At 33.0% G+C, this 14,053-nt stretch overlaps 1 protein-coding gene across 2 annotated transcripts in view; it reads right to left on the reverse strand.

Annotated features, from left to right (window-relative positions):
* LOC118186485 (adenylate cyclase type 2-like) overlaps positions 1–13,675 on the reverse strand; it is a 216,462-nt gene extending 202,787 nt beyond the window's left edge. Inside the window, exon 1 of one of the 2 annotated variants that reach the window (XM_035356587.2) lies at positions 13,497–13,675. Coding sequence is in view for 1 of the 2 variants with exons in the window: in XM_035356585.2 (XP_035212476.2) it covers positions 8,600–8,670 (71 nt within the window). In the remaining variant the exon portion in view is untranslated. Of the gene's footprint in view, positions 1–8,599; positions 8,930–13,496 lie in introns of those variants that run through there. The other variant, XM_035356585.2, reaches the window with a different exon arrangement.
* Between the last annotated feature and the right edge of the window lie 378 nt (positions 13,676–14,053).

Consider the following 14,053-nt stretch of genomic DNA (forward strand, 5'->3'; position numbering starts at 1 on the left):
GTTTCTAGCGACAAATGTGTAAAACATTATTCTTAAACTCACACATTTTAAAGGCATTCATTTTGAATTTAATGCTGCAAACATTCTTCCAAAACTATTACTTATACATATCATAAATTTTATCACTTAAACGCGTTATTAATTAAATGAATCAAATACATTATTTAAAGAGTAAAATATCCACATAAGTTATTAAAAAGTACATTTATCTACCAGCTTTTTAACCTAGGATTAATTATAATTTAAAAAAGAAATTAATCTTTTGCATCACATCAGACTTCAACTCTGTAAGAATTATCTAGCTGACGGGGCATGTAGATGATAAATGCCCAGAAGCGTAACGTAACGCCCTGTAATGGCCCGAAATATTAAAGCGACTAAATATCCACCGATATCATCGTCGCAAAAAACATCCCGGAGAAAACAACGTGAGGTTAAAACGTCGTCATACAAAATAGATTAAGAGAAAAGATAGCACGGAGAAAACATCACAGGTCTAAAACTCTGTCGTGAAAAATAAAGCTGTCCGAAAATATCGCAGTTTTAAAACCTCATCGCAAAAAATATCGTAATAAAAAATAAAGCATCTACAAGTCACCGCACGACGATAACATCGTGGATACGAGTTTCCAGGCTTTAAAAGTTGTAAATGTATATTAGCATAACGATTTATGATTTTGCTGAGGGAAGACGAATATTTTAAACTCCATATTCCTACATTTTAAATTTAACTAATACATTTTTGCAAAAAAAAATTAAGAAGGAAACTTAAGCATTCAAAAACTGAAAATGAGTGAAAAGTTAAAGCTGTATATAGAATGCTGTAGCTGTTAAAGAAATTTAAACTTATGTAGTTAACTATTAAAAGTCATTCTGATCTTCTTAGACTATATTTTTCTTGAAAACCTGCCAGTGCAATTTTTTAAAAGCGATTAATTAAATAATGACTCTAATACCTAACTACATAAGTTTAAATTTCTTTAATTTTAAAATTAAAACGTAATATTAATTCTCGACTCAATTTCCTGTTTTTGAATGCTTATGTTTCCTCCTTGATTCTTCTGCGAAACATTTTTAGTTAATTAAAAAACGTATGAGATATAGAGGTAAAAATATTTCTCATTTCTTTTTGCGCTCACAAATCATTATGCAAATACACATTTACAAATTTTAAAGCCTGAAAAAAGCATAAGTCTACGAAGTTATCGTCATGCGAAGATTTGTAGTTGCTTTATTTTTTTACTATATTTTTTACGACGATGTTTTAAAAACTGCGATATTTTTTAATCGCTTTATTTTCGACAACGATGTTTTAGAACTGCAGTTTTTGCCTCCTTCCACCAAACTAGAACAAAAAAATGCTTTAAACCAGAGCCTCTCAACCTTTTGACTCCATCTAAACAAAAATTGAAAAACTTTAGCACCACCACTATATTTTACATTGGTTATTTTTCAATTTCTTGCCATTTGCACAACCTGTTGTTGGCTATTTGTATTAAATATGCACACATAAAAAATATTCGATTAAAAGTTTATTACCATTCTAATTATCAAAATTTCAGTTATAATGCTTTAATTCTAAAATATAGCGCGAAATTTGGGCCTGTTTAAGAGAGATCATCTTCTTTATGCTTGGTCTTATTTCACTTAATTTTAACCGTAAATTAGGATCCACTTTTAATTAAGGCAATAAAAAATTTAATAACTTTATTTGAAACGTCTATTTATTTATTTATTTTTAGTCCAAAGGGGCTTTGTCCCTGAAGGATTATTGTTTTCGTTTTGCGATTTTGTGTTGAATCAGTATAAACAGCGACTCACTTTTCATACTGTTGCCACCAAATTTTAGAGTCCTGCATTATATTTGAAGAAATTAAAAATGCATAAATGTACATGTTTCTCGCATTGTGATAAAACAACGGTACATAGAGCCATCGAATTTGAATGACGTAATCCTCCTACGAATATGGACATATGGGAAGACCAAATTTGAAATTTGGAATTTGTTTTATCATCGATTTCATATTTTGTAAAACTTTAACGAATTTTTTAGTAACAAACTCAACGATTTAAAAGCGAGCAATGGCAACACTCTATAATCTACGGAGAAGGGGAAAACCTTTTTATCTCCAGTGCGTGGAACTGTGTATCGGAAATTCTAAAGATATGCTCAATTTAAAAGTATTTTGTGATATTGCTGTTGAACTGAATTTTATGGTTTAAGTGGGAAGAACGTGATATTTAACAAATAAAGGTAACACACAAAATGTTTTAAAAAAAACGCTCCTTTGGAAGTAATTTAAAATCTGAAACCTTTCCTTTTTTATCCCCCCGGTTCAGCCAAAAGTTAGTAAGTCTGTTATTTTTGAAATCTTCAGTTAGAGTTCGATCACAGGAAATTTCTATCAATTGTTATTTTTCTTCACGAGATTTTTGAATTTAATAATTAAAAATATATTGTTTCTTTGCGTACCACCAATTGAGAATCGCTGCTTTAAACTATTTTGAGAGCGGCATTAGAACAAGAAATAAAAGAAAAACGTAGAAAGAAGTGCGGGAAAATGACAGTGACTGTACTGCAAATGAGCGTTTCCCAACTTCTCTGCCAATGCGGTGCCCTTGAACCCTTGCGGACAATCTCCGTACATACGCGGCGGACAGGAAAACGGAACAGCATATGTTTAACGAACGCCAAAATGCAAAATATTTAACATTAATTTCAATCTTGAAAACGAATAATTATTGCACTTGGGATTCAAAATTATTTTAGTGTTACTGGGTATGTTATTGATATGTACAACGAAGACATTAGTTATAATGATTTCAAAAAATACTTTTGTCGGGTCCCAATAATCGTATTAATTACTTTATTGCGCCCGAGATATCTTATGTAAATTTAACATGATCTGCAAAAGTTTAACTCAAATTGAACACATTAATCCAATTATTTATCTAAACCATTATCTTTCAGTAAACTCACTTTTTAAAAAAATAACTGAGCACTAATTAAAAAAAATCCTTTAATGTTAATATTTTACATGCAAATACTGAAAAACACTCAATTTAAGTAACTGCCTTGATATTTACATGTGCTATAAATTTTGAGTCTGCATTTGAAGAGGTTTTATAGACACCATGCGCACAAATCTGACACATTGTTTTGAAAATAAGCTATTTAAAATTTCGATTTAAAACTGTAAATTTCAATTCAATAAGAAAAACAATCTTAAAATTTGCAGATTTTAACGGCTGCCGTAAAAAACTCTTTCAAAGCTATCATAGTTTATCAGCAAAGATTATCAATAGAGATGGTCCAGGTATAATAGATAAACATTTCATAGGCTAAAATTGGATGAAACATGGATCGTCTATAATATCATTAATCGAAAAAGATCATGGTCCAAGTATAATGAATAAACACAAAGCTAAATTGCTTCAACAAGAGATCATGCTGTCAATTTGGTGGGATCCTTGCAAGCAACCAAACGATTAACTCAGATAAACGTTAACATATGAAACAGAAGGTTTGGTCTGGTTTATTTAATTACGGTAAAGCACTCGAAGGCTATCTGTCTAAGGGAAGGGATGCTTTTGTGGAGGAATTTCTAAGCAAAACTGGCTCGTATCCACGTTGGTTACCGCCGAAAACATCGCGGAAAAAACAACGCAAGGCGAAAACGTCGTGGTACAGAACATCGTGGGAGAGACGAAAGCAAAGAATAAACATTACAGTTCTAAAACATCGTGATAAAAAATTAAGCACCTACAAATCATCGCACGACGATGACATCGCACACATGCGTTTTTCAGGTTTTAAAAGCTGTAAATGCATTTTCGATAAAGATTGTTAGCGCAAGAAATGTTAACGACACTTTAAGAATAAACAGAAACAAAACAAGATATAATTTTCATCAAAACAATATCAGGTTAACAAACTTGAAAGAAAGTAATTTGATAATTAACTAAGCAATTTTTATAGAGGTAATCGCATGCAGTTATTTAGCTTCCTTTTTCTAAACAATTTTATGCTGTATTTTTCAAGAAAAATTACGAGTAAAACGCAAGAAAAAAAGTTTAATTTATTAATGACCTTTGATAATTAACTATGCAAATTTAAAATTCCATTAAGCGCTCGCTATAAGTTGCTTTAATTTTCTACTCATTTTCAATTTTTAAATGCTTAAATTTCCTTCTCACTTTTCAGCAAAACTTTATTAGTTCATTCAAAAATATGAAATATAAAAGTAAAAAACACATATTTGCGATGTTATCGTCATGCGATGATTTGTAGGTGCTTTATTTTTTGCCACGATGTTTTCGACGACGATGTTTTTAAACTGCGAAGTTTTTGAAGCGCTTTATTTTCAATGACGATATTTTGTACCACGATGTTTTAGAACTGCGATGTTTTCTCTTTGCTTTCTTTTCTCCCACCATGTTTTGTACCACGACGTTTATGTCTTGCGTTGGTTTCTTCGCGACGTCTTCGTTCGCGATGTGTTCGGAAGACACCTCCATATCACACACGGCGAGAACAACAAAAACGCCCATACAACGAACCCGTTCCCCGGGATTCGAACCCCTGACCGAACTATCAGTATTCAGCAACTTTATAGCTTGGCTGCTGGTGGATTATGAATCAGGAGCAAGCAATCAAGGAGAAAAAGCCAGAACTAGCAAACTTCAAAAGAATCATGTTCCACCACGACAATGCAACGCCTCACACATCCTTAGCAAAACATGCGAAATTATTGGTACTTGACTGGAAAGTAATGTCGTATCTCCATATAGCCCCGATCTTTCACCATCAAATTATTATTTATTTCGAAGTTTACAAAACTTTTTAAATGGTAAAAATTTCAGTAATAACGAAGACTGCAAATCGCATCTTTTTTTTTTTTTTTTTTTCCTGATAAAGACCAGAAGTTCTATAAGCGCGGGGAATCACGAAGTTACCAGAAAGATGGCAAAAGGTCATAGAACAGAATGAAAGATATTTGACTGATTAAAGTGCCCATTTTTTGTACTGAAAAAATTGATTTTTATTTCAGACACACACACACACACACAGAAAAAAAAAAAAAAAAAAACGAAATTACTTTTTTGCCAACTCGATAGTCGCTTTTCCTTCTATACGGATTTTTGAAATATGGCTTATTAATTTAATTTATAATTTTTTATTAATTTACCTATTTTTTCTTCTTGTCTTGCTAACGAGATGTAACGGCATATGTTTCGGAACGTAAATAAAAATTCGCCTTTCCTTTCTAAAGTGTTGTGCTATAGACTTCTCGTATGGGTCAGGTGTTATTTTTCCTAGATTGTTTGTTTCATTGCTTTCTATTTTATGATCCTTTGTTTCATTATTTTCTAGGTAATATTGCATGCCTACAATAAAGAAGTTAAATATCGGAATTGATAAAAATAGAATAAAAGGTTTAAAAGCACTTTTCGTCGTTTGCTGCCAGAAGCAATTTCCTTGTTATTCTTAACAATCAGACAATAAAGAAAGTGCAACAGATAATGAAAAATTCATGGACATTTTATCTCCGAATCAGATGACAACTTCTGCACATGGCTCTAATGAAGGTTAACTCCACATTATACGAGATCTCTTTCCTTGTCCCTTTATAGACGCTTCAGAAATAAATTATTGCACAATATTACCTAAATTTGATTTTACAAGATATGCAGTAAAATATAATGTACTAAAATTGTAACGAACCATCGCCTTCCCCCGTTCGTGTTCTCGTGGTGAAAGCGGTTCCACGTCCTGATAGCAATCAGATCTATGGCTGGATTCTGGGCAACAGCATAACTGTTTTTCGTATTCCAAGCTCCATTTTTCTATTTTTATATATAAATCTAATTTCTCGAATAGAAGTAGGGAAACTTTTATGTTTATATTAATAAACCAAGTAACTATTAAAAAAGGAAATATTTATTTAACATTTCAAAATCCTGATTTTTTGCGATTTCCTTTGAAATGGATAGTTACAAAAAATCTCTTCTCATAATTACAAAGGCGAATTATGAAAGGTTTCAGATTTTAACTGTAACCCCAAAGGGTTTGTTATGCTTTTTTACGCTCTCACTGAGCTCGCAATCTACCAGTCCGGTGCTACACTAACCCATTTTTAGTCCAAAGGGGCTTTGTCCCTGAGGGGCTATTGTTTTCGTTTTGGGATTTTGCGTCCAATCACTCTGAATGTCCGTTTCCCTTTTCAAACTGTTGCAACCAAATATTATCGTCCTGTATTATATTTGAAGAAATTAAATAATGAAGAATCTGCATAAATGTATGTATGTTTCTCACATTGTGATAAAACAACGGTACCTAGAGCCATCAAATTTTGAATGACGTAATCCTACTGCGAAATTTGAAAAATTTGAAATTTGCTTTATTATCGATTTCATGTTTAGTGAAACTTTAACGAATTTTTGATTAACAAACTCAAGGATTTCAAAGCGAGCAATGACAACGTTGTACAGAAAAAAAACTTTTTATCTCCAGCGCGCGAAACTGTGTATCGGAAATTCTAAAGATAGGCTCAATTTAAAATTATTTTGCGATATTGCTCTTGAACTGAATTTTACGTTTTAAGTGCGAAGAATATGATATTTAATAAATAAAAATAACACACAAAATGTAAAAAAAAAAAAAAAAAAAAAAAAAATCTGAAATGTTTCAGATTTTAAATTACGTCCAAAGGGGCGTTTTTTAACATTTTGTGTGTTACCTTTCTTTATTAAATATCATGTTCCTCGCACTTAAACCATAAGATCCAGTGCAACAGCAATATCGCAAAATAGTTTTAAAACGAGCATATCTTTAGAATTTCCGATACAGAGACTCACGCGCTGGAGATAAAAATGTTTTTTCTGCACAACGTTGCCATTGCTCGCTTTGAAATCCTTGAGTTTGTTAATCAAAAATTCGTCAAAGTTTTAAAAAATAGGAAATCGATCATAAAACAAATTTCAAATTTCAAATTTGGTCTTCCACATGCTCATATTCGTTGGAGGATTACGTTATTCAAAATTCGATGACTCTATGTACCGTTGTTTTATCACAATACGAGAAATATACATACATTTATGCAGATTTTTCATTATTTAATTTCTTCAAATATAATGCAGGACTCTAACATTTTGTGGCAACAGTTTGAAAAGTGAACCGACATTTATGAGTCCGACGCAAAATGCCAAAACGAAACTAATAGTCCTTCGGGATTCAAATCCCTTTGGACTAAAACGAAAAAAAAAACTTGCTTTGGACGTAATTTGAAATCTGAAAGCTTTCAGATTTTTTATTTATTTTCCTTTATTTATTTATTTTTATCTTTTTAGCTTTATTATTAAGCATTATTTTCTTCCCACATTTACAGTTCAACAATAAAATTACAAAACATTTTAAAAGCAGCGTAGCATTATGCTTTTAGAATTCCCGATGCAGCGTTAAATGTTGACATGCATTTCTAAGTCTTTTCTCAATTCATCATATGAACGTTCAATTTTCTTACTTTAAAAAATCACTTTAAAAAAAATTTGTCTTTTTATTATTACGTTTTATGCGTTTACTTTATTTATTAGATATATTGGCGCTTACGCGACATAAAATTCGATTCAAAATCAAAACCACAAAGTATTTAAAAACAGCATATCTTTAGAACTTCCGATCGACAGTCTGGCAGGCTAGAGAGTTTCTTTTTTTTTTTTTTTTTTCCCGTATAGTTTCGAGGATTTTTTTTGGGGGGGGAGGGCACTGCTCGCTTTAAAATCGTTGAGTTTGTTAATAAAAAATTCGTTAAATGTTTTATAAAATAGGAAATAGAGAATAAAATAAATCCGAAATTTGGTCTTCCAGGTACCCATGTTCGGGTGGAGGACTACGTTATTTAAAAGTTGTTGCTCTAGGTACCGTTGTTTTATCACAATGCGAGAAACACACATACATTTATGCAGATTCTTCATTATTTAATTCCTTTAAATATAATACAGGGCTATAATATTTGATGGCAACAACTTCAAAAGTGATTCAACGCATTTAAGTGTTCTATTAACTCCCCTTTTGAGCTAAAAATAGCAACCTAAAACTAATTGACAGATAATTAAAAGAAGAAATGTACATTTGAATAATGGGAAATTAGCAATAGGAATTTCAGATTTTTTTTGGAGCATTCATAGTAAAACGATCAAGAATCAAATTACAGTCTTTAATTTACAGAACTAACGGAATCCAAGTTTGTGATGACGTCAGAGGTCAAATAAGCTCACGTACCTATGACGTCACTACGACACTTTTTTTTTTTTTTTCCCCTCTTTTTAATTCATCTCCTGTTACATTAACTCCAACCTTTCTGGCAACACTGCATTACATTGCTTGAAAATACACACAAATTGTTAACAGTAATTTTCTTTCAACTTATAACGTAGGCTATTCCTCTCTCGTGTGTCTTTTTTAACAGTCTACGGATTAAACGTGGACGTAGCCCACGATTGCTCCGATTATTAGAAAATTGACAGTCAATAAACAAATAAAACTTTTTACACATACACGTTACTTTCTAGAGAAAGAAAAAGAAAAGCAGATATTTACATGGCTTTCTCCACTGTAACGACCGGAGACACGAATTTGCAGTTAGAACACAGCACAACATCCCCGAGCATCTTCAGCAGGATTATGTAATTTTTTCTCAGGACCTGACGAAATCGCTATTAATCACGAAAGATTTAACTGACATTCCATTTTCTTTTTCCCTTGTTTAAGCATCCATAAAATCCACGCTCACTCACGGATTCACCGGCGAGGCGAAAAAGTGACACACAGAAGAATAATTCCCGACCAATTTCCTTGGCAATCGGGTCAAGTTCGAGACTCGCATCCAAGAGCAAGCGAGCGGAATCTGTCTCTTCGTCTTGAATTCTCTCGGGCATTTAGCTGCTAAGACGCTCGGAAGAAAATATGATTAAGTGAGTCACGTGTTCTTTTGCCGGCGAGACCTTGCCTTCTGTTTACCCAGCGATGCCTGCTGTTGCCGTTGCTGGGTGGCTACCATAGATATTCAATAAAACACATTCGCCAGTGTGCATGATTACAAAGATAAGTTAAATTTAGGAATTCTACAAAGCGAGGCTCGTATTAATTCTATTGCATTCATGCTTTGTTTCCCCTCAAAGGAGGAACAGGGCTTTCAGTTATATGGACATATCGCATTCCCTCTTCCATGCTTTCGTATTGTAAATGATAGCACGTCCAGCCAGCAGAATCCTGGTTCTAATATTGGGAGGAGGGCAATTGATTTCTCCCGTTTCTTTGCTGCCAAAAACTTAATAATTCTACAGTGGCGTTCGAACTAAAAATGTGAAAGATGATAATTTTTCGCAACCTGGTTTTTCTGGACTGGATTCGGACTCTCACCCGTAAGTGGAAGGATATAAGGAATTATTGCATTCCCCCATGGTGTAACTGGTAACATATATAGTTTGAAATATGAAGATCTGTGATTATGATCCCAACGAAAGCATAGTTCATTTTTCGTATTTCTCGTTCCCTTAAACACCTCATGACTCTACGCATTTAACATAAAACCTCCAGCCCTGGCAAAATAAAACCATTCCAATGGATTCTATGAAACCATTCTTATTGGCTAATTTATGTTTCAGTTTTCAAATTTCAACACTATGATTGGTAAACGCGTAAGTTAATTTCTAATTGGAGAAGTCAAATTTTTTAAACGTAATTTACTGGCAATTAAACTTGCAAAGTTAGAAATCCGATATCAAAGAAAGTAAAAAATTGTTTTTTTGAATGAATCGAAGAACGTTGTACATTCCTAAAGGTATGATTAAAGGAACTGCTATGGAACTTGCCCACCCGTTAGATCTCAACTCTTTTGTCGGAGACACCGACTACACCGAACGTCGTTTCTCCCGTATTTGGCCCCTTTTGCACATTTATGTTGTTACTATAACATGCCTTAATAGATTAGTCGTCAAGAAATAAAGTACATCCTAATTATCCAGTTGAGGCCCGGTGGCGCAGTGGCTAGCGCATCGCGCAGCAGCACCACAGGTTCGGGGTTCGATTCCCGGGATGGGCAAGGTTGACTCAACCTTTCATCCCTTGATTTCCATTCCTTGGGTTCATAAAATGAGTACCAAGTTCGTTTGGGGACTACGCACTGGGGGTTCTACGACAAGTTGACCACTTGACCATATGCTTACGAACCCCGGGGCCCACGGTCAAGAAAGCAGATTTTGGGCACTGCGGGCCTTGGCCCATTAGGGCTGTTAGCCCATTTAGTTTAATTATCCAGTTATTTGTCGTTTTCCAAAATTACCTCTAGTTACGTCGCAATCTGCATGACTGCTACATCTATTCACCACTTCGGCCATGACTACAAAGATAACTGGTACCTTCCCCCATCCACAATCAAATCATAACTTATAAACACACACGCATTTGTTTATTAACATTTCATCATTACATTCTTTTCTCCTAGGAATTAACTTTTTTTTTTTTTTTTTTTTTTGTCAGAGCGACTATATACATATAGGTAGGTCACGAGGATAAAGAGATTTGAAATATTGCGATAAAGTAGTAGTCCGATCCACTTCTAGTATATCAGCCCTAATAAGTGCTAGAATTATTTACGAAAAGTAACTTAAACGGGAAAGTAAGCTTACTTCTACCATTAGGAAATTTACCCAATATTACGTCTCAACTTATTTGTTCATTTGTTTTTAATATATGGAAACAGTTGCTGAAAACGTACGCAAAAGCATTCTAAATCTCTGGTCACCAAGAAATCGCCTTGCGAAGAGCAATCGCGGTGCTGAAGAATCAAAATTCTACTTATTATACTCTTCTTCTTTAGAATTTCCCGTGCTAACTCCATTCACATGAAGAAATTTGTAGTAATATCTCCATCCTGCAACAACAACTATTTCCCCGCATACATCTTTCGCCACTTTTGCTCGAACTGAAGTATTATAAAATTATTGAGATGTTTCTGTACTATAGCGGTAACGTTAAAATAAAATTTCCAAGCAGATAATGCATAGAAATAATGAATATGTAACAGAAAAAAGTAAAATGCAACAAACTTACATTTACATTTATTTCTTACACAACTCACAACTTAATTTTTGAACTTTTGCTGTGTCTGCAGCTGTTAATACGGCTTCAAAAATATTATCTTCGTTTCTGGCACCCCATAAATTCCGCTAGATACGCTTGAAGTTGATACTGAGCCATACATACATAGTATTCTTTGAGGAGACAGTCATGATCATGGAATTCATCTATATATTAATTAATGATAGAACTATTTAAGATGCAACGTTAAAACATTAGTTTTGGAAATTGATCTTATGGTAACATTTTAGGAAGTATTTTAAAGTTTGGGAAAAAGTGTTCTCATCTATTAAACGGTGAAAAAAAAAGCCTGTTAAAAATGTACGAATTAACTGTTGACTGGAAGAGTTATGTTGCCCGTGTGAAGTAGTTTCTTCGTGTTCCGGAACTCCAACGGGATTGCAGCTTTCATCACTCCTGTAATTTATATTATTGGCCCAATAAATGTGTATTCTATCTCTTATTCGTGATACTGCATTTTGGTATATCCGCGAAGGAATTCTAATCTTTCGGATTACAGTCTAAAAATATATGTCATTATTGAATAATACAAATTCAAGAGATTTGAGCAAAAAACGCTTCATCTTCTAGAAATCGCTTGAAGAAGTATTAATTAGCATATATGAGAGCAATAAACAGACTGATTATACAGTTTTATATCGGCACAGTTTTCGTGGAATTTCTTTGTTAACTCGCAGTTCGGAAATCAAGACGAACTTAATATATCTTAATTACATGAACTTACTTTACTTACTTTAACTGAAAAATTTAGTTACTAATTCGTTATAGCAAACTAAGAGTCAAAAAAGAAAAAAAAAAAAAAGTATTATCCGACACGAATTTCAATCTAGTCTCTTACTTAAATAGGCACTTCAGGGTCGCAACGACCCTCCCCTCCATTACGGTCGTAATATGTGTCATCATCACGGCTTAAAGGGGTTTAGTTTGTTTTATTTAATTATGACAAAGTACACGAAGGCTCCCTGCGTAAGGGAAGAAATGCTTTTGTGGAGAACTTTCTAAGGGGAACTGGCTATTATCCACGTTATGCTTGGGGAAAATCCTGAAAATTCCCATGCAGCCAGCCCATTCACCTGGAATCGAATCCAAGTCGAACTAGCAGTGTTTAGCGACTCTACTCTTCGGCCGCTGGTAGGCCGCAGAGAAGCATTTAGGCAACTTTAGCAAATTACAGGAAATAACCATTTTTTGCAACAGTCGTTACTATGGATACAATATAAGCTAGAAGGAGAAATGACTATCAAATGCCTATTCTAAAGTAATGGACTATAGTCCATTTCACCAAAAAATTAAGAATTTCAGAAAAGCCGCCGATTTTGTTATCTAGGAACACAGCCTGAGCACTAATTAATGTAATTAAAATACTATTGGTTTATTTGCAAAATTACCTTATAACATTTCTTTCCCGCAAAAGCTTGAATTAAATAATTTAAATGTTTATTATTATACAAATAATTTTAAAAACAATCTTATTATTTGTTGACTTGTTTGTAGAATATAGTTTTCAACATTCATTAAACTAGCATTATCAGAACTGACTTTTCGATATTCGAATCAAACGTCTTGCTTATTAAATATGATAGATAACATCTTGTAAAATACGGATGAATAAATTATTTCACTTTTGGAAAAATTTCTGTACGGCCTACAGGAATGTTATGTTATATATTTTGGTTCATTTCGGAAATTTAAGTTATAAGTTTTCAATATTTTAAGTGATTCTATAATGAAATGGCCCTTGTACTGGCGCATGGCTAATGTCTATTAAATAAAGCACACGGTCATTAAAAAAATAAATAAATAAAAAAGTTTCTAACAATAAATGGGTGCACCAAAATTTAAAACTGAAGCTTTATTCTTTTCTTTCGCAGTCGCTGTAAATTGTTCTACAAATAACATGATATATTGTTTCTTAAATTTTAAAATAAAAGACAGATGTTATTTCAGCTATAAATAATAATATAAAATAATATGAAAAAGTTTCAGTTTACTGAATTGCACAAAATAAAAGCATTATCAACTCCTCGGAAAGAATACAAATTTCACATTACGGCGTATAGAATTTAAGAACTAAAGACTGCATATTTAAGTAGCTGTTGAATAAAATTTATCAATCTTATTTTTATATGCATATAGCTGTAAAAAAATTTAAATGTTATTTCAATGTTAATAAATAAAAATGCCTAAATATTTGTAGGTATACTGTGAACATTTTGTCAGAAAGACAATGAAATAATGTTTAATTCGCTTCGCATTTCAGCAACTACAAATGTTCAAACAATACAATAAAAATAATAGTAATAAATATATACTACTAATAAATAATTAAACTTACCAACGTGTTAACCTTAACTGTAACCCCTTGCACAGTATGTTCTCATTGTAACGAACACAATCAAAACTCTACATCATTAAAAACTTATTGCCACTCTCAAGTGTAAAAAAATCACTGCACACGATAAGAAACGTCGGGCAAAGCACAGAACTTGCGATCATTTTCCCACGTTTCTAGATAATGAAATGATTTCACTTCATCGTCCTTCGGGAGGAAAACAGCGCCACCATACAAACATTGCTGATGTGACGTCACTTTCGTAGCGTCAAATAAGAGTTAAAAGTAAACAAAATATTTAAAAAAAAATCCTTGTCGTATAGTGGAGGCAGTGGTAACCACAGGTGGTATCATTATAAAGGTTGGGATTCCGGCAACAAATACCTATAAGGAAAGTATTTAATTCACGCATCACGCTTGTGCTGGCTGGGTTTAAAAAATTTATAGCGGTGGTTAAAAAGTGTTTTTAATTTGTCTGACGTCAATACGATGCTTTAAAAAAAATTCTAGGGAAATTTTATTGTAGTTTTTGTTAACATGTTGCAGCATATTGCAACAAA

The sequence above is a fragment of the Stegodyphus dumicola genome, chromosome 4 (assembly GCF_044657685.1).
Source record: "Stegodyphus dumicola isolate Sdum_Otavi_A_Nest chromosome 4, ASM4465768v1".
Taxonomy (NCBI): Eukaryota; Metazoa; Arthropoda; class Arachnida; order Araneae; family Eresidae; genus Stegodyphus; species Stegodyphus dumicola.